The sequence below is a fragment of the Poromitra crassiceps genome (assembly GCF_964638095.1).
Source record: "Poromitra crassiceps genome assembly, chromosome: 10".
Lineage (NCBI taxonomy): Eukaryota > Metazoa > Chordata > Actinopteri > Beryciformes > Melamphaidae > Poromitra > Poromitra crassiceps.
In genome coordinates, this window is record NC_139631.1 from 47,495,890 (window position 1) to 47,519,733 (window position 23,844).

The window sequence follows — 23,844 nt, forward strand, 5'->3', positions numbered from 1 at the left end:
GTTGCCAGGGGGCATAATGTACAGTTAGGGCTTTGAGATAGTTTCATCTGAAATCATTTACGAGGGGTACAGTATAGTCTATGGGCTTAGTTATAATGAATGAATTGGTGATTGGGGTTCCTGGAAGTTAAAATGATATTAATCCACACCATATCCCAATTGATTATATTAGATGAAATGGAAAAATGTGTACTCCAGCTAACATTGACTTACAATGATTTGTCTGTGGCCTTGGTGATAAAAGTATAAAGACTAGAGACCAAGCCCTTAGTGGTCTTGGAAGCACAGATTTTGTGTATGGGATGGCTTTCCAATTCTTTGCCCCGAGGGACCATACACACAAAGCACTATAAATTTGCAGGTAAAAAAGAATGAAGTACCACCAGGAAGATTATAATGAGACTGAAGGTCCTGAAATGCCCGAAGCCTATTACCCCATGTAATATCAGAGAGAATATTAATGCCCTTTTTCTTCTAAGGAGGGAAATAAATTGGGTGACCACCCAGACGAAGAGAGAAATTATTATTAAACCAGGGTAAATGATCATGGAATTTGAGCGATATGTTAGCATGAGATTCAACAGCTCTAAATGTGGTGATAAGATGAGAAAGTATAGGGCCATAGCTGGATCTACAGGTTTTGAGAGGAATGTTGGAGAAGATGATGTCCTGAAGTCTGCACGGGCTAACCATCTCCTCCTCCAGTGACCACCACGCCACCTGTGCTCAGTGGCGTGCCGTCCATTAGGCAAACTAGGCAAATGCTAAGGGCGCTTGAGCCGTTAGGGGCGCCAGAGAGGGTAAAAAAAAAAAAAAAAAAAAAAAAAAAATCTTTTTTTTTTTTTACAAATACTTTTTCATGATAATAGGCCTACTATTATTTTACAATAGTAGACAAAAAATAAGCAGAACAATGTCTTAAGTCTTTAAATAATAGTGAAATCATTTTTCTAATTCTGGCTTTCTGGCTGCCTGGGCTGCAGCACTTTCACCATGGTCCCTAATCCATACCACCCCACCCCCTGCGCGGCCGCCCCCCCCTTCTACCTGCTCTGAGCTTTTTTCCAGAGTGGGGGAAGGGAGCTGGAAGGTGGGTGCTGAGGGTGCTGCAGCACCCCCTGGTGGCAAGAAATGGGATTTTCGAAATTGTTGGATTTGGCTGTCTTGTGTTTATACCACCAACAAGATGCATTAAAAAACAGTTTGTGCTTCCCAGCTCTAATCTTATTTCATACTCTTCAAAAGTGTTTGATTTTCATCATAATCTGGTTTTCCATAATAATAATAATAAGTTCAGTGTTTATGCCTGTGTTGCTGTCTGTTGTAGTGTAAAACGACTAAAGGGAGAGCAGGTGCTGAAAGTGAGTGAGAAAAGGAGAAGATACTGAATAATGACATCACAACAGTATAATGTTAATTTAAAATTAAATATTCTTCTAAATATGGATGAAAGTCCAAAAAACGTCAAATTTTCTTCGGCGCTGCCCTCGCGGGCAGCACCAAGAGTCCCTTCCTTACAGCACCCCCTACCTAAAAGTACTTCCAGCGCCACTGGGGAAAGGCCATTCTGAGCCTGCACTGCAGTGGTGGAATTAGCTGCGATATAATTTTTATTATTATTATTTTATTATTTTCTTTGGGGGAGGGGGGGCACCAGCAAAAATCTTGCCTAGGGCACCAACTTGGTCAGGCACGCCACTGCCTGTGCTTCTTGGTTAAACCAGGTATGAAGAGCACGGTGTGTATGAGACCAAAAGTAAAATTTTAAATCAGGGAGGCCAAGGCCGCTGTTTTTTGTCTTTGTAAGATTGACATCTTGACTGTTTCTTGTTTCAAATACATTTAGTGATCAGATTATGTAATTTATCCCAGTGATCGGCAGGAGGTGGTAAAGGTAGCATGGATCTGAAAAAATGTATGTGAGGCAGGATGTTCTTTTTTATAATGGAAACTCTGGCTTGAAATGAATTGGGGAGAGGTGACCAACAGTCCAAGTCTGACTCCACCTGTCTAGAGATGGAGTTAAAATTATTTGTAACAATTGTTGTATCTAGACGGAAAAATGTCAATACCCAAGTATTTAAATTTCTGGACCACTGGGATGTTTGCAGGTGGTGTGACTAATCTGATGGCATTATTCAGTGGAAGAAGAGCAGATTTAGCCCAGTTGATTTTGTATCCAGATAAATTACCAGAATTATCAACAACAGACAAAAGGTGTGAAGTTGAATTTGGAGTGTCTCCTAAAAAAGTGGAATATCGTCAGCATATAGGGAAATGAAATGATCAGCATTATGTCATGTAATAGGACTATGAGGAGATTGACGAATAGTCTGGGCCAAAGGCTCCAGAGAAAGTGCGAATAATAATGGAGAGAGGACGCAGCCTTGTCTAGAGGATCTAGAAATAGGAAATTGTGCAGAGCATACAGTATATTACCAGTCATCACCATTGCAGTGGGAGAAGAGTATAGAGTTTGTTTCATAGGAATGAACTGGCCCCCAGACCCCATGTGCCACAGCACCAACCACAGATAGTGCCACTCCAGGTGATCGAATGCCTTCTCCGTGTCTAGGGAGAGTATGTTACATAGGGCTGGGCTACCAGCACATGAATCAATAATATGTAACAGCCAACAGATATTGTCTGATGATAAGCGGGATTTTATCAAACCAATTTGGTCCGGGTTTATACGTTCGTTCATAAGGGGCTCCAGTCGAAGGGCCAACACACTAGCAAATAATTTGACATCAGCATTCAGAAGAGAGAGAGGGCGGTAATTAGCACAACCCGGGACATCCCAGTCCTGGCCTTTGACCCCTGACCCCTCTGTGTTCTGTTGGGAAGCAGACCCACCTTCACCAGCAGCTCCCGGCTCAGAGAGTAGTTGTTGTCATCTGAGAAGATCTCCGAAAGCTCACGGAAGGTGCGGAAATTCTCCCTGTTGATCCAAAGGTGAAAGGTCAGCGCAGGAGAAACAAGACATTTAACTTCATACAAAGACATCCTGATGTCTTCGACAATACTTAAACTCAACCTCACCAAGATGTAGAGAACCTGTTTTGTTAACTTCCCAGGCGTTTAGTACCTCGCCTCCCAACCATTTTAGTCTTTGCTTTTGGTTCTGGGAAATACATTCTCCTTTTGACCTTGAGGATCCTGCGATTCTATTTTCTTTGGCTACACAGAAGGTGTCATGAATACACAGAATGTCATTTATAGAAGCTGTTCACAGCAGTTACTTAGATGTGTTAGCATAGAGTGCCAAGGTCTTCCAGGTTCGGCATAGGACCTAAAAGTTTAACTTTAACTTTTACTTGAGTTTTACTTGGTCAAACCAAGCGATTCAGAATTAGGAGAGACCATAGAACACTCGGACCAAAACAAACAAACAAACAAACAAGCAAAATGTATTTTTTTTTTATCAACTTTTGTTTTGGGCCAAGTGAAATATTCATTGGTTTGGCTCTCTCCCTACTCCCCCTCACCCGTCTCTCTCCCTCCTCCACCCATACTCTCCTCCCTTCCCCCCATATCTCTCTCTAATATAAGATTGTGTCAATCATGTTTATTATTATTGTCGATAGTGCTTAGCTAGATGTAGCTATTCTCGGTGCCCTCTGAGACATGCTTGTGAATTAGGGCTATACAAATAAACTTGACTTGACTTGACTAGATGTTTAATGGGGCTTCTTCTTGGGACCTTGAATCCAACACAGTTTCCCCATGTACAGACGTGTCAGTCCCTACCTGGACACCTCCTCCCAGGCCCTCTTCAGGCGGTGGATAGCGTTGCACTGCAGAGCGGACAGGATGGCTCGCAGTGATGAGAAGTTCTTCAGGATCCGACACTCCTGAAGGCACCAGGAACAAGCAGTCAGTGACAGAGACACGACTAGCTGACAGAGATCTGACTTGACTTAACCTAACTAAGAAGAAGAAGAAAAAACCCTTCACGTCACATATGTGCCACTGTGTGGATCTCATCTGCAATTACTGCTCATGACCATTGGTGTTCTCAGAAACAAATCTTCTGTATTATCACTTTAACTTAACTATCTGACCAAGAGACTGCAGGCTGTCATTTATGCTGCGTTCGTTTGTGGTCGGAGGTACTGGAAACTCATCAGTGGGCTGGATACAGAATTCATAGAAGGCAAGTACGATGTCGATGTATCTTGTGCATTCTATGGCCGGCCGAGTTGAAATATTGTCATGGTGTCTTTGGGTCATTTATAAACTAAATTAATTAATAGAATTTACAATGTCTTATATATCTAAGTTACAATATAGACACAACGAACCCTTTTGGATTAAATTAATTCTATTATTTTTCTATTGATTTTTTTGGTACTGCTATTTTACATTGAAGTCAACGGCGAGTGGCTTGTGTTTTCCCCCTAAAAGGGGGACATTGACATTTTTAGAAGTACCCGGATGCTGCCGGATGTGCTGGTCTGGTCTATGTTTCTAGTATTAATTTTGTTGACTATCTTTTAATTTAGTCTTAGTCCTGTGTCAAATGTCCTTGTTAGCTTTTATCATATTTAGTCAACCTCATCCTCAGGTTTTAGTCGACTAAAAGTCTGAGTATTTTAGCCTTAGTCAAAGAAAACCGTAACTATTGTTTCTTTAGAATTTCCAAAGATCTATTAATCAGTTATTATGGAATGGTATTAAGGTTTGAATGTTTGAATGTTTAACTTCGCCTCTCCTGATTGGACCTCTTCCCAATTCATCCCTCCCTAACATTTTCGTCTCGTTTCTATTCATTGATGAACATTTCAATAGATTTCCTTAGACTTTTTGTCATCACAACTTTGTTTTTGTTTACTTAACATCTAGTTTTCATCTGTGAAAATTAGGGCTGTGCAACAAAATCAATGCGGCAATATATCGCGATATTCTTTTCTGCAATACTTTAGTGATATTTCAGAAAGATATTGCAATATATTGCTGTATCACAAATTTGCAAATACGTACATTTTGAATTAAATAGTTTTTACAAAATTTGTCCACTGAGCTCTCAATATAGTGTGATCTACATATTATTATACTACCTGGGTGCTACAGTAGCCTACACAGCAAGTATGGTATGGTATGGTATGGTATGGTATGGTATGGTGTTTATTCTTAATCCCCGAGGGGAAACATGGTTTGCCACCAGAGCGAGTACAGATACAAACAAGAAACAGTAACATACAGCACAATAACAATAACACAGTAGAAAGAGAGAGAGCCTCACAATGCAGAGCTAGCAGTGTTCATTAAAGAATTTTACAGAAGCAGGAACAAAAGATCTTCTAAATCGCTCAGTAGAGCACCGAGGCATCAAAAACCTATTACTAAACGAACTGCGCAGGGCATTAAATACATTAAACAAGGGATGGCCTTCAAAAGAAAGAATAGAGTTCAGTTTGCTATATATTGTATCATATTGTGATACAATCGTATTGTGACCCATGTATCGTGATAGGTATCGTCTCGTGGGGTCCTTGCCAATACCCTGCCCTAGTGAAAATAGGTAGTCGTCGAAAATTTCCCATCATAGTCTTCGTCGACAAAAGTAACATTGCATGTTTGGGGATGGCTCCGGCAGTCTGGCTACTACTGATGCCGACGACTAGTCAGTTAAACATTTAAACGCCCATTCACTCACTAGTCGGCACGAGAAATACTAGTCGGTTAAACAATAAATTAAATTATCATAATAATAAACAATGCGGCCAAGAGCTGTTGCGTCTACCAGCCACTACTGTAGCCCCCCTCCCCTAATGATGTAAACAAACCAGGCATGGTGGGAGTGCAGCGTTGGCTGTAACGTTGTGGAAATGAGTGGAAGGGAGATGGCATCTAGGCACAGTTTGGCAGTATTTTTGATCCAGTAAATTAAAATATGGCTGTACGTGTTGGATAAAACTGGCATATAGCGTTAACCACTTGACCGACATTCAGCACAGGCATGTGAACGCAAGGACATGTGGACGCTATGGCATTGCTAACACGTTAGCCAGACAAGCTAACCCGTTAGCCACACAGGATAACGCTCATATGGCAATGAATGACTGCACAAGATGCTTCCACTCAACTTTGTTGAACGCAAAGGCTTCTGAAAGTTAAATGGACTATATTTAGCCTGAATACACGGCATTGGGTGAGTTGTTGTTGTTTTCTGATGTGCAATGTTCATAAACAGCACAAGATGTTGTGAATATTGATGATTATGACAAACCTAATTAACAGTTTCAAATGGCTCTTAACATTTTAACCTCACAGATTAAATTGCGCTCAGTTTTGGTTGCTTTCTGAGTGTTTTCTTACTTATAGACTAGTCGACATCAAAATTTCCCTTTAAAATCGGGAAAATTAGCCGCCACCGCCATCCCTACTGGCTACCTGTTGAGGCGAGTGAGGTGAGGCTGTCAGAGGGAAGGAAATCGTGATTTTTTTTTAAATGCCATTTTTAACATTTTTGTAAGTCGTTTTTATGCCCGAGTGGAACATACAACAATAATAGTAATAGTGGCAATAATAATTGTGTGGGGGTTGAGGGGCAGCTGTCTCTATGTTCTCTGAGGGGAGGCTCACTCTACCACACTTTGAAAACCCCAGTTCTAAATAATTTCTAAGTGCATAACCATAGCTGTGGTGCTCACCCTGGCCACCTCTATCCAGCGCTCCAGGAGCCGAGCCCTTTGGCTGGGCTTGAGGCCGGGCGGGCTCAGGCAGGTGGTGATCACACAGTTGGTGACTGAGTTGAACTGGGCCACCGTGGCCCGGATGGTCGGCGCCAGGTGCTCCTTCCCCTTCTTGTCCCGCTGAGACCAGATCCCACCCAGACAGTGGTACGGCACCGCCTTCTTAAACAGGTCCTGAGAGAGAGGGAGAGAGAGAGAGAGAGAGAGAGAGAGAGAGCGAGAGAGAATTTCTGACATGGTTCTAAAAATAGAGGTCCAGAAATGCTTTAGTTTGGGACAGAAACAGAACATATGAGATAAGTCTGCAGGAGTGTTTTTGCAGCGGTCGCATCTGTTGTCAACATTCAGGTAGATTCCAGCCAGCCTGGCCTTGCTAAAGTGGATACGATGCTGGACCTTAACTTGTATAAGCCCGAGGCGTGCACAGGACGTTGATGAATATATCATATCAACAGCTGCATCCCAAAACTCATCTGTAAGTTCTGACCCCAATTCGGCTTGCCAGGATAATTTAGTTTTCAAAAGAGTATGAGTATCTAATGACATAAGGTGATCGTACATTTGTGAAATTATAACTAACTAACCCTAACCCTAACCCTTTGATTGGGCAGAGACATTTTTCCCAAGGTAGTTTAGGAGGTACATGTGGACAAGATGGGAATTGAGCTTGGACAAATGTCTCACCTGAAAGTACAGAAACTGGTCAATTCCAGATAAGGCATGTTTGTCTTTCAAGTTCTGAAAACATCAGACTGATACAGATCTGTATCAGATGTTCTGTCCCATATGAGAAAAGCACAGTGAGTCTATCAAAGTCTTATTCTCCGCTGCTCCAAGACACAGGAGACTTTCACCAAAGCAAAGTGGGGTGAAAATCGGCAAAGCCTTAATTTAAAATGCACAGTTTCAATGACCACTTATGTTTGAAATATGTCCACACAGCTGACAGTGGCATGACACACATACAACCCAGCCCCCCCCCCTCTCATTTATTTAGGTGAGGTGGTCCTCAGATATCTTTTTATGCTTTTTTACAAGCAGATGTGGGCTGTAAGTTCCAAAAGGGTGAGAACTCCTGATGTAAACTATGAAGAAGGAAAAGTCAGATGTCATGTACATGAACAGGAGATAAATATCTAAAGTTGTATTGTAGCAGGCAGGAAGAACATCTTAGTTTTTGAAGCATTCTACCTGGGCAAAAACACTGATAGTCATTTGTTATATCTAATGGTTCCTTCTTTATAGGTTCCTTGGGGCAAAACATGCTCCTGGAGGTTTTCCTGGACAAACACATGGCTGAACATTTGGGGATGAGACAAAGGAAGCATAACGTACAGCGTCCATGAGAGTGAACTGCTCCGCCACCATGATGGGGTCAAAGGACAGGAAGCTAAAGGCAGGAAGCTCGTCCTCGAAGCCGCTCTCTTCCTGCGTAGCAAAAGGGCAGCCGATGTGGTCCCCTGCAGACACAGGACACAGAAACACTCAAAAACACATTCTGGGCGGGGCCTAAACAGGGTTCCAGCACATTTTCTAACCTTAACCCCATTTTGAAAAATGCTGTCCTTTTCACCCGATTTGAAGATTTGCTTGATATTCAATGAGATGCACACTGATGGTGACTGTCAACTAAGCCATTATGATTAGAGATGACGCGGTATGAACATGTCATATCATGATTATAGTGACCAAAATTATCACGGTTATCAGTATTATGTGCTGAAAATGTTCAAAAAGTACTGATACACTCAGTGAAATCATTTCACCAAGGATGCACGCCTGCATCTGCGAGACTGTGGCTAGATTTGTGTGATGGACAGTATTTAGCCTGTTTTTCAAAGTGCTATTCTCACGGTAACACGTTAATCACAGTAACACGGTTTTAATGATAATTCAAATTTGAAACATAATACTAACCGTGAGGAATTTTATCATGGCTTATCATGGTTTCACCCCTACATATGATCTTTCAATTTCTTTTTTATAACAGATGTGTAGTCATACATGTATCAAGTTTATTTTTTTATTTTTTACACTCTGTAAATTATTAAATATATTTTCCTGATATTTTTTTCCCTTCCAATTCCCCCCCAGACTGGAAGACAGTAATGATCTGATATAAAGGCTTATGTGCATGCTGATACAAAGTTCTATGTACTGTATGTGCATGTTTACATTGAGTGAAAGTCCGGTCTCTACTTGGACCCCCCGACCCCCCGAGGCTTGGCCGCCTCCTGCCCTGCCTCGTACCCTCGGGGTCAGGCTCGCACTGCTGTCGGCGGTGGAAGTGGGCCAGCAGGTTGCGGGCACGGCGCTCCAGGTCGGAGCCCGGGAAGTGGAGGTGCAGGTAGGCCAGCAGCTGGTGAAGACAGGTGTAGTCCGGAGGACTCCAGAAGTCCTCTGAGTATTGGTCCAGCCAGGCACCCAGGATGGACGACACAGTGCTTCAAAAGACACAAATATAAGAAACTTTGTTTATACATTTTGTGAATTTAAGCGTATTGCACGCATTACAAAAAAAACCTCAGCTTGGAGTAATAATTGATAACCATCTTTCCTTCTCCAATTTCATTGCAGCAACGGCACGTTCCTGTAGGTTCTCCCTCTATAATATTCGTAAAATTCGCCCATTTTTAACATTAGCCGCAACACAACTCCTCGTCCAAGCACTTATCATATCCCGCCTTGATTACTGTAATGTCCTCCTCGCCGGTCTCCCTGCCTCAGCTACTCATCCCCTTCAACTAATCCAGAACGCTGCAGCCCGCCTGATCTTTAATCAACCAAAATTCTCCCATGTCACTCCCCTTTTCCGTGACCTTCATTGGCTACCCATCTCAGCACGCATCAAATTCAAGACATTAGTACTGACCTTCAAGGCAGTTCACTCTACAGCTCCTCCATATCTACAATCCATGATCAAATTCCAAACCCCCCACCGTTACCTCCGCCCCTCCACCAGTGCAGGCCGTCTCGCCCCTCCGCCGCTCCATGGACCATATCGCTGCACTTCACGACTATTTACACACCTCGCACCAAAATGGTGGAACGAACTCCCCCCCGCAATCAGAACCACAGAAACACTACCCTCTTTCCGCAAAAAACTAAAAACACATCTTTTTATATCCCATCTGACTCCCCCCTGACTGACTTTCCTCAGGCACCACCTTTTCTTTGTTTTTAAACAATGGATTATTGGACTTGACAATTTGTCTCACCTGACTATAGCATGAATCATTTAATTAATTTATTATTGCTGTCTATTCATATTATTATTGCTGTTTATTATTATTGTTTATGCTGTCTGTTTGTTGCTGGTTTGTACTGTTTTTCTATCAGTTTTTTATTGCTGTACTGTACATAATTTCTGTACGTCGCTTTGGATAAAAGCGTCTGCTAAATGCCAATAAAGTAAAAAAGTAAAGTAAAGCCTGGGGCCGGTTGCACAAAAGTTAAGATTTTCCTTAAAAATGAAATTGGTTGCACAAAACACCCATAAGACTTTTCCTGTTTCCTTAAAATGTTTCACCTTAAGGAGAAGACTTAAGGGTGTTTTGTGCAACCAATTTTAATTAATGGAAACTTTAACTCAGACTTTAAGGAAAATCTTGACTCAGGTGTTTTGTGGAACTTGAACTGTAAATGTTAATATTGAAGAAATATACATCATGCTTAAGCTAGCTTTTCCTCTTGGTTTGCATTTGCATGAGGAAGGCTAACCATGTTTTACAGGCCATTTAAAAAGTAAGTATTACAGGCAGACTGTGACAGTGAGCTCTTTGAACTGTGCTCCTCGCTTTCAATGAGGAATGCTAACAATGTCAACAGGCCAATTTAAAAAAAACACTACAGTAGTGTCAGTCTATGCTAACAGTAAGAAGTGCTCACAGTACTATGCTGAAAGGTAAAGTACTAAGAAAGTAGAAATTTAAATTAAGGGATTAAACAACATTTATGTGCCATCATTATAAAAGGGAGCAAGTGGGCAATGTTTGTCTGTTTCAATTGTTGTCCCACTGATAATGTCATAGGAGGCAATGATGACATAATTGATGATGTCATAACAGCTAAATCATCTTATGACATCGGCACTGATTTAAACTTAACACGCGCGCGAGATGCCTAGTTTTCAAAAAGTAAACATATTTTTTCAATTACTACTTTTGAATCAGCTTGTGCTAGCTGGGCTCCTTGATGAGGAATGCTAACACTTTTTTTGAAGTATTCAGAAATATTAAACGAATACTATCATGTCTAGCATGCAACTAGTTGTGCCCTTTGGTTGCAATGAGGCATGCTAACAATGCTAACATGACAGCAGAGCAGATGCATGTATCCCTGGGTTTCATTGAGGCATGCTAACAATGCTAACATGACAGCAGATGCATGTATCCCTGGGTTTCATTGAGGCATGCTAACAATGCTAACATGACAGCAGATGCATGTATCTCTGGGTTTCATTGAGGCATGCTAACAATGCTAACATGACAGCAGATGCATGTATCCCTGGGTTTCATTGAGGCATGCTAACAATGCTAACATGACAGCAGATGCATGTATCTCTGGGTTTCATTGAGGTATGCTACAGTAACAAGCCATTTAACAATACAAGGAAATGTTAAAGGAACAGTGCACTGATGTCAAGCTTGGACTATCTGTTCTCCTTGGTTTTAATGAGCAATGCTGCTTTAGTCAACCTGAAAGCAAAGAGGCAGTAACAGCTGTAAGCGTTTTCCCCATGACTTATTATAGTGCGTTATCAGTTCATGAACTGGGTTTGAGCACTTTCCCCGCAGTCTGACAGGTGTCCAGAGAAGAAAAAATAGCCTAAACCTTCAGACTGTCAGAGTGTCCCTTTAACCTGAGGGTGGGGTGTGATTAATGTCTCCAGGTGGACACAGAGGTCGACTGGGCAGCTTACTTTCTCAGCTCGGTGCAGTCGTCCTGGGAGCCTCGGTGTGCAGCTGTCATAGGCAGATTCTGCAGTCTGGCGTACCTACGAGAAGAACACAAGCTTACAGTCAGCCAGGTCAAACACATCATGCCTGCTGTAAACTTTACAGTCAGCCAGGTCAAACACATCATGCCTGCTGTAAACTTTACAGTCAGCCAGGTCAAACACATCATGCCTGCTGTAAACTTTACAGTCAGCCAGGTCAAACACATCGGGCTCTATCGTTGCATCGGCGCAGTTTCTAGGCCGAGCGGCAGGCGCAGATCAAAGCAGTGGGCGTGGAAAGGCGCACTTGATATCGTCGTGCTGGCGCTAGATGCAGCCCAAAGCATTACAACCACGCCTTTTAGGCGTAAAATTATGCACCGTCATGCTCATTGGATAAGTGCAATAAACGAATCGCACGCTTGCCTTTTTAGCTCCAATTCCAGTGATCCCGCAAAACCAGACGAAAGCCAAACGCTCTGCCCCCCCCCCCCTCTCTTCATCCAGCCTGTCTGTCTGCATTATAGGCTATTATTCCATATTATTATGCTTCTCAAACCAATCTAACTGCAGTTTCAATACTGCAAGCATGTAAATACGCTACACTATAGCAAGATCAAAGTGAAAATAATGTACTAAACGCATCAGCTAGAAAAATATAGCCTATTAGATTGGTGAAAGTTTGTCCAGAAAGATATCGTTTTCTCTCCCCTGCTGCAGGTAGAATGATGCACATAAATATACCCTACATTATGTAAAGTCATTGCATAAATGTGTTTTTATTGTAAAACTAAATGTGGAGTAGGGCGAAGTTATTGGAGCGCACATCACAGTATAGCAGATGACAGTAGAAGCTTCCGAAGCGCGTTCCGCTGTCACTTACCTAAATCACGTTAAATCCACACAGGGTATATATAGGCTCAAGAGGACATATATGTTTCACATAGGGTGGTGTTTCATTTCATGTTTTATTTGGTCCAATATTGAAATGTTCGACAATTGCAGGTTGTCTTACCATTACACATTATTTTAGATCTACCTTTTATATCTATTTCGGCTCATTTAGTTGCTATTTAGTAGCGAAATGGAGGACCCAATTGCATGCTGGGAGTGGACATTCACAGGCAGTAAACTTACAACTGCTATTTCCTATGGGAAGCTGGGTGCTGCTATGTGTTGTGTCTGTTTGAGCGAGGGAGTCAGAGAGAGAGAGAGAAGGGTGACTCAGAGGCAGAAGAGCACTGGCACTGAATAGGCCTGGTTTCAGAGAGAGACAGAGAAGGGTGACAGGGGAGAGGCACAAGTGCACTGGCGCAGTGAATAGGCCTGGTTTTCAAAGGCGCAAAGCGCTAAATTGAAGGCAGGTGCCAAGATATCAGTACGCCGAGATTTAAGGCCGACACGCCCACTTTGGCGCATTCAGGGACTCCGCCACGCCCATTCGGCCTAAAGCGCATTTGGCAGCCTAAAGCCTATTGATATTTTCCCGAAACAGGCGCAAGGCACGTTTTTTTGCGTTTAAGGCCCGTTTTAGCGCCGAAGGCCTGTGGGAGAATAGGGACCAGTATGCCTGCTGTAAACTTTACAGTCAGCCAGGTCAAACACATCATGCCTGCTGTAAACTTTACAGTCAGCCAGGTCAAACACATCATGCCTGCTCTCAACTTTACAGTCAGCCAGGTCAAACACATCATGCCTGCTCTCAACTTTACAGTCAGCCAGGTCAAACACATCATGCCTGCTCTCAACTTTACAGTCAGCCAGGTCAAACACATCATGCCTGCTGTAAACTTTACAGTCAGCCAGGTCAAACACATCATGCCTGCTCTCAACTTTACAGTCAGCCAGGTCAAACACATCATGCCTGCTCTCAACTTTACACACCACATTACAAAGATGCAATTGAAGCCTTTCGCACTGTCCACAACTAGGGAGGCAGCGGTTCACCCATTTCACTATTAAAACAGTTCAAAACATCATGGTTTTGTCACCATAAGGGCTCAGCTACACCGAGTGTTTCTGTTCTCACTCTCAAAAAGGGACATTAGGTTACTGTGGAAGTTAAAGGGACATGATGGTACTGTGGAATTTAAAGGGACATTATGGTACTGTGGAATTTAAAGGGACATTATGGTACTGTGGAAGTTAAAGGGACATTATGGTAGATTAAGCAACAAAGAAAATAATCGTTAGTTGCAGTCCTAGTTTACGTTGATGCCGTTTCTGTTGCTGATGGAGAGACAAACACTCTGTGCTGTTTAATGGCTATGATTTAAAGCAGTGGTTCTCAACTGGTGTAGCCTCAGGACCCACTATTTTCCTTGTCATGAAGTCGCGACCCAAATTTCAGATTTTTTTTTAACCACTCAAATTTATTGCACAAAAAATAGCGCATTAATTTAATACACAATGCCTTCATGCACTGTTATAAACCTCAAATGAACAAAAAAGTGCAACAGAAGTGCAACTAGGGCTAAAAACCAGTTGAAGTAAGGCAGACTTGAATTACAGGCCTATATGTTTTTAAATTTAAACAAGTCAAACTGGTCATGCTCAGAAAGTCTTATTTGAACTGTATGAAATATGAAATAAAAGGCAGACTTAACTTGAATTACATGCCTATATGTTTTTAAACAAGTTAATAATAATAATAATAATAATAATAATAATAATAATAATAATAATAATAATAATAATAATAATAATAATAAAACAAGTTAACCTGGTCATGCTAATCCAGTTTCAATAGTCTGAATTTAACTAATAAAATAATAATAAAAATAAAAAAGCAGACTTTTCTTGAATCACAGGCAGGCTATGCTTTTTAGTTAAACTGGTCATAACTTTTAATTAAACTGGGGCCATGCTAATCCAGTTTCAATCATCTGAATTGAACTAAAATTAAATATGAAATGAAAAGGCAGACTTCTCTTGAATTACAGGCAGAGCATGCTTCAGCTTGTTAAACAAGTAAAACTGGTCAGGCTAATCCAGTTTCAATAATCTGAATTTAACTCAAATGAAATATGAAGAAAAAAAAAAAAAAAAAAAAATGTCCGCAACCCAATCAAAACGGCTCCGCGACCCACCTTTGGGTCGCGACCCACCAGTTGAGAAACGCTGATTTAAAGGGTGGTACCATAAGTAAGCTAATATGTGAGCTGGTCATTATTGGACAGTTCACGGACCGGCAGTGGGGCACTGACGCGCACTAGGGCGGCTGTGACTCAGGAGGTAGAGCAGTGTCCTTGGGCAAGACACTAGAGATGCTGCGATCCGATCATGTGATCGGATATCGGCGCGATATCAGCCAAAAAACATGGATCGGATCGGATTCCAGCGAAAATGACCGATCCAAGGCTCCGATATAAGCACTCCATTCCATGACTCCGCTCCAGGATTTCTATCCAGCATGCAGCAGCAGCAGCAGCAGCAGCACACAGAGGCCGCGTTGAGCCTAGGATGGCCAGGGCCAAAACGTCAGACACACCCGTCCTTAACCTATGTGCGATTCGAAATCACGCGTCCGCACCATAGACTGGCAAAACATGGCCGCCCCCAGTGTGGCTGACAGTTTCAAATTATAACAAAACAACCACTATTGCAATTTGCAATACATGTCCCGCAAGGTTTCTGAGATTAGGGGAAAGTCTGAGCTGGCGTTACGCTAAACCAAACGTGGGGGTGAGGCAGCGGATTTGTTTTGGCGTTAACGTTAGCTGTTGTGATGATGGCTAACGGGGCTAACGTTAGCTAGCTGGTTAGGCTATCTAGTTGCAGGGCAGCGCTCCACAAGCTTGTTGTGACCAAAACCCCCGCATTTAAACCATTTCATACTCCCAGAGCTGGCGTAAACCATAGAGAACCTCATGCATTAGCCTACTCAAAATGAAACGTCCAGGGTTTGTGTCTCCAAAATCAACTAACGCTAACGTTAGATGCAAGCTAACGTAGCTAGCTGCGGAGCACTCATGATCTATAAGGAAAACGAATGCGCACATAGCCTACATAATTGTCAACATCACATACATGTATTTTCTTTAATCTAGACTACAGGCATCATTTTTCAGTCAAAAGTGAAACGACACAGATATGATGGCGTATAGTGAGGCTTTCCATGCCTCACTATAGAACTGGCCCCATGCAAAATTCAGACCGCTTATATGTTGCCGTCATGCCAATAAGAGTCTAAATGTAATTTTTTATGTTTTATCTGCAGACTAAGCAGCTAGGCTTTCGGTTCTATAAAAGCCATTATTTTTTGTATTGACTATTGAGTGATACACTTTACTAAAAAAAAATATTATATCACAATAGTGATGTCAGATTTGCTTAGGTCAGAGCTATGGAATATTAAATCATCCATCTTTGCTCACAACATTTGCCCTTTCTTTCTTCTTCTTTTTTACCCCAGGTGTGCATAAAATACAGGTTAAGAACTTATGGAAAAGTCATGGAAATCCATTGGTCAAAATGTGTATGAACCCTGAAGGGTTAAATTGAGCATTTATGAGAGATTTCAAAAATATCGAGATATATATCGTGTATCGCGATATAGCCGAAAAACAACGCGATATTCTTTAGAGGCCATATCGCCCAGCCCTAATTTGATTGTTATGTTTTAGTTTTACATCAAATGAATTAGATGAACTAAATCGTTTACATACTATATTACCAAAGCACACACATACATACCTAACCCTAAAAATGTTTGTTGCCTGCTAGCTATCAGACAGAATAGAGAGACTTAAATATGTGCTGTATCGGTATCGGATCGGAATCGGTATCGAATCGGGTATCGAAATTTGATCGGAATCGGATCGGTTTTGAGCTAAAATATCGAAATCGGATCGGAATTGAAAAATCTCGATCGCAGCATCTCTACAAGACACTGAACCCCAAATTGCTCCCGATGGCTGTGCTAGCACCCTGCGTGGCAGCTTGCCGCCTTCGGTGTGTGAATGGGTGAATGTAGGCACATTGTAAAGCACTTTGGATAAAAGCACTATATGCAGTCCATTTACCATTTACGCGCAGCGGAGGTGATCTCATTTCATTTCTCATTTATTCGGATCCCCATTAGCTTCCACAACAGTGGTTGCTAGTCTTCCTGGGGTCCACATAAAATATACATTACAATACATTTACATACAAATACAAATACATAAAAACATGACATTTACAATACACATACAAGCATCATAAAAGTTTTAAAAATAGTAATACACATCTGATCAGCGATATCATCAGATGATAATGACCAGCTCGCTGTACAATGTCCTGCTTATTACACAGCTATCTACTAAATAAATCAATTATTTGACACAAAATATAACAACAATTTTATTGATTTGAAAATGATTTCATTGCTTCAGCCAATAACATAGTTTCCTTGCAGTTAATTTTACACACCTGGAAACAATTAAGACGGATTTGCTAACCAGCGTTGCTTGGACATGCTGCTCCATGTAAAGCACCAGCCGGGTAGAAACAACAAAGTTTACGTTACTTGGATTCATCTGAGATGTTTCTAACGAAGAAAGCAAATAGTATCCAAGAGAGAGGTGTTTGCTAGGCTAATGTTACCTTGTATCCAAGAGAGAGGTGTTTGCTAGGCTAACGTTACCTTAAGAGAGAGGTGTTTGCTAGGCTAACGTTACCTTGCCATTTTAACAGACTGTTGCTAGCTAACTGTTTTGCCACAGCGTGTCACTTTGATGTTTGACATGGGCTCTGTGCGTGTCACCGGTCTGATATTCCTAGCAGCGGTGCGTGATACAGAATGCCATGATTGACCAATCAGAATCGAGCATTCAACCAGGCCGTGTAATAAGGTAGGATACTGACCTGTTGAGCAGGAGCTCCAGCACCTGCTTGGTGGTGGCGAAGGAGCGGTAGGTGCAGAGGAAGATGGTGACGTAGGTGGAGTCTCTCCCCCTGAAGGCTGACACCATGTACTCCACCAGCCGCTCCAGCGTGCCCGCCTTGATGGTCCGCACCTTGCAGGTCTCGTACAGGCTGAGCGCAGAGTCCGTGTCCACGCCCAGCCACCGCTGCCCCTTACTGGCCGACTGGTGTAGCTGCACCTTCCTCAGCGTGATGGTGAAGACGGCACCCTCCTCGGCCTCCTCGCCGATCTCCTGCGTCGAGCTCTGAGAGACGAGACGAGAGGGAAGAGAAGACAGAGTTTGACTCCAGAACATCAGACAACAGATCCATTTAGGTGGCGAAAAAGAAAATCGTTACAAGTACTTCACCATTACATTACATTACGTCATTTAGCAGACGCTTTTATCCAAAGCGACTTACAATAGCACATTTTGTCAACAGTAGTGAAATCAACTGTGAAACACAGTCTAGTTTTAGTAGTTTTAAGAAGGAATAAGAAGGTGTAGTTGTAGTTGTACAAAAGCAGTAGGCTAGGCTGAGATCGAAAGGAAGTTGACATGAAAAAGTTCAATATCCTATTATGTCATCAGCGCCTGATGTTTATCGAGCTAAATTTCTAAACTAGAACAACCGCACCACGGATATATGCCTCCGCCAACAAGTGAGCAGTCGACATCCATGTCTGTCCAGACTTTGACGTTTGAGCAAAATGTGAAGAAATTCCATGGAGGCGTTACTGAGGTATGGCGTTACCGAGCTAGGAAATGACGTTCGTGAGGTCACAGTGACCTTGACCTTGGACCTTTGACCGCCAAAATGTAATCAGGTCATCCTTGAGTCCAAGTGGACGTTTGAGGCAAATTTGATTAAATTCCGTCAAGGTGTTCGAGAGATACCACGTTAACAAGCATGAAACGAGCAGTCGTGAGGTCACAGTGACCTTGAACTTTGACCTTTAACCACCAAAATCTAATAAGTGCATCCTTGAGTCAAAGTGGACGTTTGAGGCAAATTCAAAGAAATTACATCAAGGCTTTCCTGAGATATCGCGTTAACGAGCTTGAAAATGGTATTCGAAAGGTCATAGTGACCTTGACCTTTGATGACCAAAATCTAATCAGTTCATCATTGCATCCAAGTCTACGTTTGAGCCAAATTGGAAGAAATTCCGCCAAGGCGTTCCTGAGATATCCGAACATCGGACAGACGGACGGACAACCCGAAACCATAATGCCTAAAATGGCATAGCACCCAGTCTGAAGAAGCCCCATCATTCTGCCAGCAAAGAACTTTAGTCAGCAGCTGAACTATCCTTTAATGTTGTGCTATCAGTCATCAGCTCTCCAAAATGTCCGTCTTGAGCAGATTAGAGGGAGTTATTTTAACTGAATTAAGACAGAGAAGAGATGCCATCTTTACCATGTGGAAAGTCGGGCTAAAAATTTTGGAACTACACCCTTCAATTAGGAGCGTCTGCGAGACCTGGCACCCGCACAGACACACAGTCTTCTCTGTCGTCCATCTCTCTCTGAGTCACACTTTGAGGACACGCGTGCGCGGCCCCGGACAACAACAAAAACACAATAGCTTTGTTAGCAAACAGAGCTTACTGGATAACTGCCACTACAATACAAGCTAAAGCCTGTCTATAGCAAACAGAGAATTAACAGGAGGCAGCAGCGCACCACCACGCCAGCGTTTGTTGTTGTTGTTGTTGTTTCCCCTCGACATGAAGAACAACAAACAAAAGAACACAATGATGTGGAAGGTGGTAGTTTCATCCATCACAGCGATTGGAGAAGTCGTGCATTTATCCTACATTAACACAGCGGAAAAAACTATCCTGAATGTTACATAATAGAACCTAATCAGTTTAAGGTAACAAAAAGCTCTCATACAACTACTCGGCAAACAATTGTGACTTCCAACAGTATTATGTATGCAAATGTGAAGAGAGTTTAAGTGTGAAATAGCTCAGGTGTGGGCTGTACTGCTTTTTTCGTCGCCTGTATAAATGTGAGGGCATCAAAAGTATTAAGAAGCTTCAAAATGTGCTGAAAATCTGGAAAACCAATCGCTCACACAAATAAAGAATTCTCTTCCAAAATGTTGCATATTAATTTTGGGAAAAATACACTAACACTTCCAAGTTTGTTCAATGTCTCCAAAATAAAGAGGTTACTCTGTACAAGCTTAGGTTGTTGCTCTATAAACCAAGCACCAAAGATATGTACTGTCCAGTGTTTCCCCTAGAACATTTTTCAGGCCTGGAGGGATTTCGAAACGTACCTCGACCGCAACGGTGGGGGCCCTCGCTGGCGACGCTAAACTTCTAGCTAACCTGTTCACATCCATGTTCGCAATGGCATCCCAAGTATCATCATACTATTATGGGATGCGATGCGAACAGTTGTATTATGGGATGTGCGTTTCGCAGGCAACGACACACGTTGACACGTTTTGGAACAGCGCTGCACGCTGGCACAATACTCCTAAAAGCAAAATGCTTATTGTTTTGAATGATTTGGCACCTTCTATTACTGTCAACATTGCTATTGCTGTATTGTAATAATATGCCATAAAAGTTTATTGGAATTTTGGGGAGAGCAGGGGAAAAATAATAATAATAATTGAATTCTTTTTCTGGCCTGGCGGGGGCGCCGTTGGCCTGGTGGGCCCGCCAGGCCTGTAGAATGGTAGGGGAAACACTGCTGTCCTAGAAGAAGCACCAAAGCTATGTACTGTCCTAGAAGAAGCACCAAAGCTATGTAGCTACTGTTCTAGAAGAAGCACCAAAGCTATGTAGCTAGTGTCCTAGAAGAAGCACCAAAGCTATGTAGCTAGTGTCCTAGAAGAAGCACCAAAGCTATGTAGCTAGTGTTCTAGAAGAAGCACCAAAGCTATGTAGCTACTGTCCTAGAAGAAGCACCAAAGCTATGTAGCTACTGTCCTAGAAGAAGCACCAAAGCTATGTAGCTACTGTCCTAGAAGAAGCACCAAAGCTATGTAGCTAGTGTTCTAGAAGAAGCACCAAAGCTATGTAGCTACTGTCCTAGAAGAAGCACCAAAGCTATGTAGCTACTGTCCTAGAAGAAGCACCAAAGCTATGTAGCTACTGTCCTAGAAGAAGCACCAAAGCTATGTAGCTACTGTCCTAGAAGAAGCACCAAAGCTATGTAGCTACTGTCCTAGAAGAAGCACCAAAGCTATGTAGCTACTGTTCTAGAAGAAGCACCAAAGCTATGTAGCTACTGTTCTAGAAGAAGCACCAAAGCTATTTGGCTGTTTTTTTTAATACATTTTGTATTGAGTCAAGTTTTTTTTTACAAGAAAGAAAAATACAAAAAACAAAGCAAAACATAAACATTTACATAAAACCTATACAAACACATACACAACCAGATTCACTCAGAACCCCCCTCCTTGCAGGATTTAGTTTTTGGTCTAAGAAATAATAATTTTGACGACCCCACCCGGGCGAAATAATGAAAGGAATCTTTTTCAGTCACAATTTGCCTGCAATCTCATTTTGTAAAAACAAAATTGTGAGAAAATCATGAACTCAGTATCGTGAAATCGTATCGAATCGTGAGTTAAGTGTATCGTTGCATCCCTAATGTACTGTAAGGTAGAAACAGTTTACCATGTGCTTCCATTCTACAGCTTGTGGAGAGAGTATTGTTTGAGATCCCAAATCAAATCTGAAGTACTTCAGTGTAGAAAAACAAACTCCTCCTGCCTGCACACATAGCACAGCGACAGTGGTTTGATTCATTAAGTGGATGCCTTGATGATGGAATGGTATGTAATCTGGCGTGCCACAGTCATCCGTCATGGCCGCCACCCCCCCCCCCCCCCCCCCCCCGCACCTCCTGTGAGCGTGAGTCATCCCAGTCTATTTCCACTCCCCGCTTCTGTGATCTATTGGCTAAACTCTCAGTCACCACCGGGGCTGTTGTGATGCGTTCCCATGGCAGCGGCACACAGACCAGGATGGCTGTGAGTTTCGGCAACAAGCGATACAGTGTCTTCACTACGGCTGCTGTTGTTTTGGTTGTGTGCTTTGGACGCACAAATACATATGAAGACGTGCAGGCTTCATGGTTCAGGTTTCTGAAAACATCTCAATACAAAAGAGGAAATAAAACTAAGGTTATTTATGGAGCACTTTTCAAAACAAGGTTACAAAGTGCTTCACGACAAAGTTTTAAATCCATATAAAAAATATACAGTGTACTCCTCTTATAGTGATCGCCTTGGGACGGGTCAAATTGATCATTATAACCTATTTTTTCTTTTTATTTATTTCTCATGCAGATTACCATCAAATTGACATTTGTATTATGTATTACATGAATACAGTACATATAAAGTAAAGGAATGTTATTGACTTTAAAAATCATACAGTACTTACATACAGTAAGTTAGGCCTCCAGCTGTTTCAAACACAGCGGTGCTGTATCTCGTTGGCTCATTTTTGGCAGTTTGTAAGTAAAAAAGTAACAAAATGACTGTAGTTTTAAGCATTTTTCCTATTGTTCTCAGGTGGGACAAGGCCCAAAATGATCACTGTAAGCAGAGTATTGATCACTATAAGCAAATTATTTCAACAGCATGTGCATAGGAATGGTTCAGGACCAAGCTTTTTGGTTGATCACTATAACCGTGATCACTATAAGCGGATTCCACTGGATATATAAAAAGCAAAGCAATCCTGGGGTGCCCTGGTGGCTCAGAGAGCACGTACCACAAAAGGCTTATGCCACGTTCCAGTTGCACTGGGAACTAGGAGCCGAGTTGACTGCATGAAAACAGTCGGAAAACCAGCCAGGGTTAGCTGTAGCCAGGTTAGCAATAGTAATTGATAAAAACGCATTTCATGGTATTTTGGCATACAAACATCACAGCAACATGTCCACAGAAGTTAGACAGTACTGTGTGTATGAAGACAGCATTCACTACAACTTTAACTACTGTTGAAGTGCGGAGCAGCCATCTTGGATTCTGCGGTTGGGGTTGGTGAGGTTCCCCCGAGTTTCGGGGTAGGAAGTCCCAGTTGAGGTGATGTAACAGGGTGTTTTAGATAGATAGATAGAATAGATGATGTGACCTTTGACCTGGGAAATTCCTAGTTCCCACCCCAGTGCACCTGGAATGTCATCATCATGGCATCCCCCCTCTCTATCTCCCACCTGTTAACTGTCCTAATGAAGGCAAAATGCCCCAAGTGCTCTAACTAGAGAAGTGCACGTAAGTTAACGTAATCTGGAACAACCACCTAAAAGGTATCACGGGTGTAATGATTAGTCCATCATGCTTAGCTCAAGTTGCAGCGACTGAAATCAGATTGGTAATGACTACGTCCCTCTGCCTAAATCTCCACCCAAAAACCTGGTCCAATAAATGAGCTACTTGTGACTGTGACTGCATGTTACAACCTTGCAAGCCCCTGGTTCACTTGTTACTAGGCAGTGTGAACAAAATTGAACCAAATATGAAAGAATGCCACAAAATCAACTCTCCCACTCTGTTTCAGACCAAAGAAAACCAACTGTACTATAAGTGTGATCTCAGGCTTAAAGCTCCCCTCCAGTCTATTTGGTCATTTTTAAGATATTTCATGTGTTGGCGAGTCATATGACCTGCTCTGCTGATTAGCCAATATGACCTGCTCTGCTCATTAGAGTCATATGACCTGCTCTGCTCATTAGAGTCATGACCTGCTCTGCTGAGTAGCCACAGTGTTCGCCGGTGTATCTTGTTGACAAATAAGCTTATTTTGTGCTCAAAGTCCAAAAAATGGGCTGTGATGATGTCAGACATAATACTTATCTGGCGACTGACGTATGATAGACAGATGTGAATACTAGGGCTGTGGCGATTCACTTATCTCCCGATTCGATACTATCACGATTCTTGGGTGCCGATTCGATTTATATTGCGATTCTTAAGTATTGCGATTCTACGATTATTGCAATTCGATATTACGATTTATTGCGATTTTTGTTTCTTTTTTTCTTTTCTTTTTTCAGTTTGTTTGCTTTTTTACACTAGATTAGAACATGGGAAAAGTTGAATCATACACTAGAGACTGTATATTATATCATGAGTAGGGCTGGGCGATATAGTTAAAAACAGGGGCGGATTGGGATCATAATTCAGGCCGGCATTAGATACCAAGCAGGCCAGGCCGATATGGGCCGATGCGCGTGAAATTTGGGCCATTTGAAGCCCAATTTGGGCCGTTTGAAGCCAGATTTGGGCCGTTTGAAGTCCAATTTTACAATGAGATGCACCCACTTTAACCCTGAAGTGTAA

At 42.2% G+C, this 23,844-nt stretch overlaps 1 protein-coding gene across 2 annotated transcripts in view; it reads right to left on the reverse strand.

The window, feature by feature from the left end:
* The window catches only part of LOC310783949 (ral guanine nucleotide dissociation stimulator-like), a gene marked incomplete at its 5' end in the record, with an annotated part of 82,698 nt that overhangs the window by 21,613 nt on the left and 37,241 nt on the right, over nt 1-23,844 (reverse strand). For both annotated transcript variants that reach the window (XM_083644886.1, XM_083644885.1), the window contains 7 exons: nt 2,857-2,941; nt 3,751-3,854; nt 6,657-6,872; nt 8,034-8,158; nt 8,874-9,142; nt 11,620-11,694; nt 17,485-17,789. In XM_083644886.1, the coding sequence (XP_083501012.1) occupies nt 2,857-2,941; nt 3,751-3,854; nt 6,657-6,872; nt 8,034-8,158; nt 8,874-9,142; nt 11,620-11,694; nt 17,485-17,789 (1,179 nt within the window). The remainder of the gene's footprint in view (nt 1-2,856; nt 2,942-3,750; nt 3,855-6,656; nt 6,873-8,033; nt 8,159-8,873; nt 9,143-11,619; nt 11,695-17,484; nt 17,790-23,844) is intronic.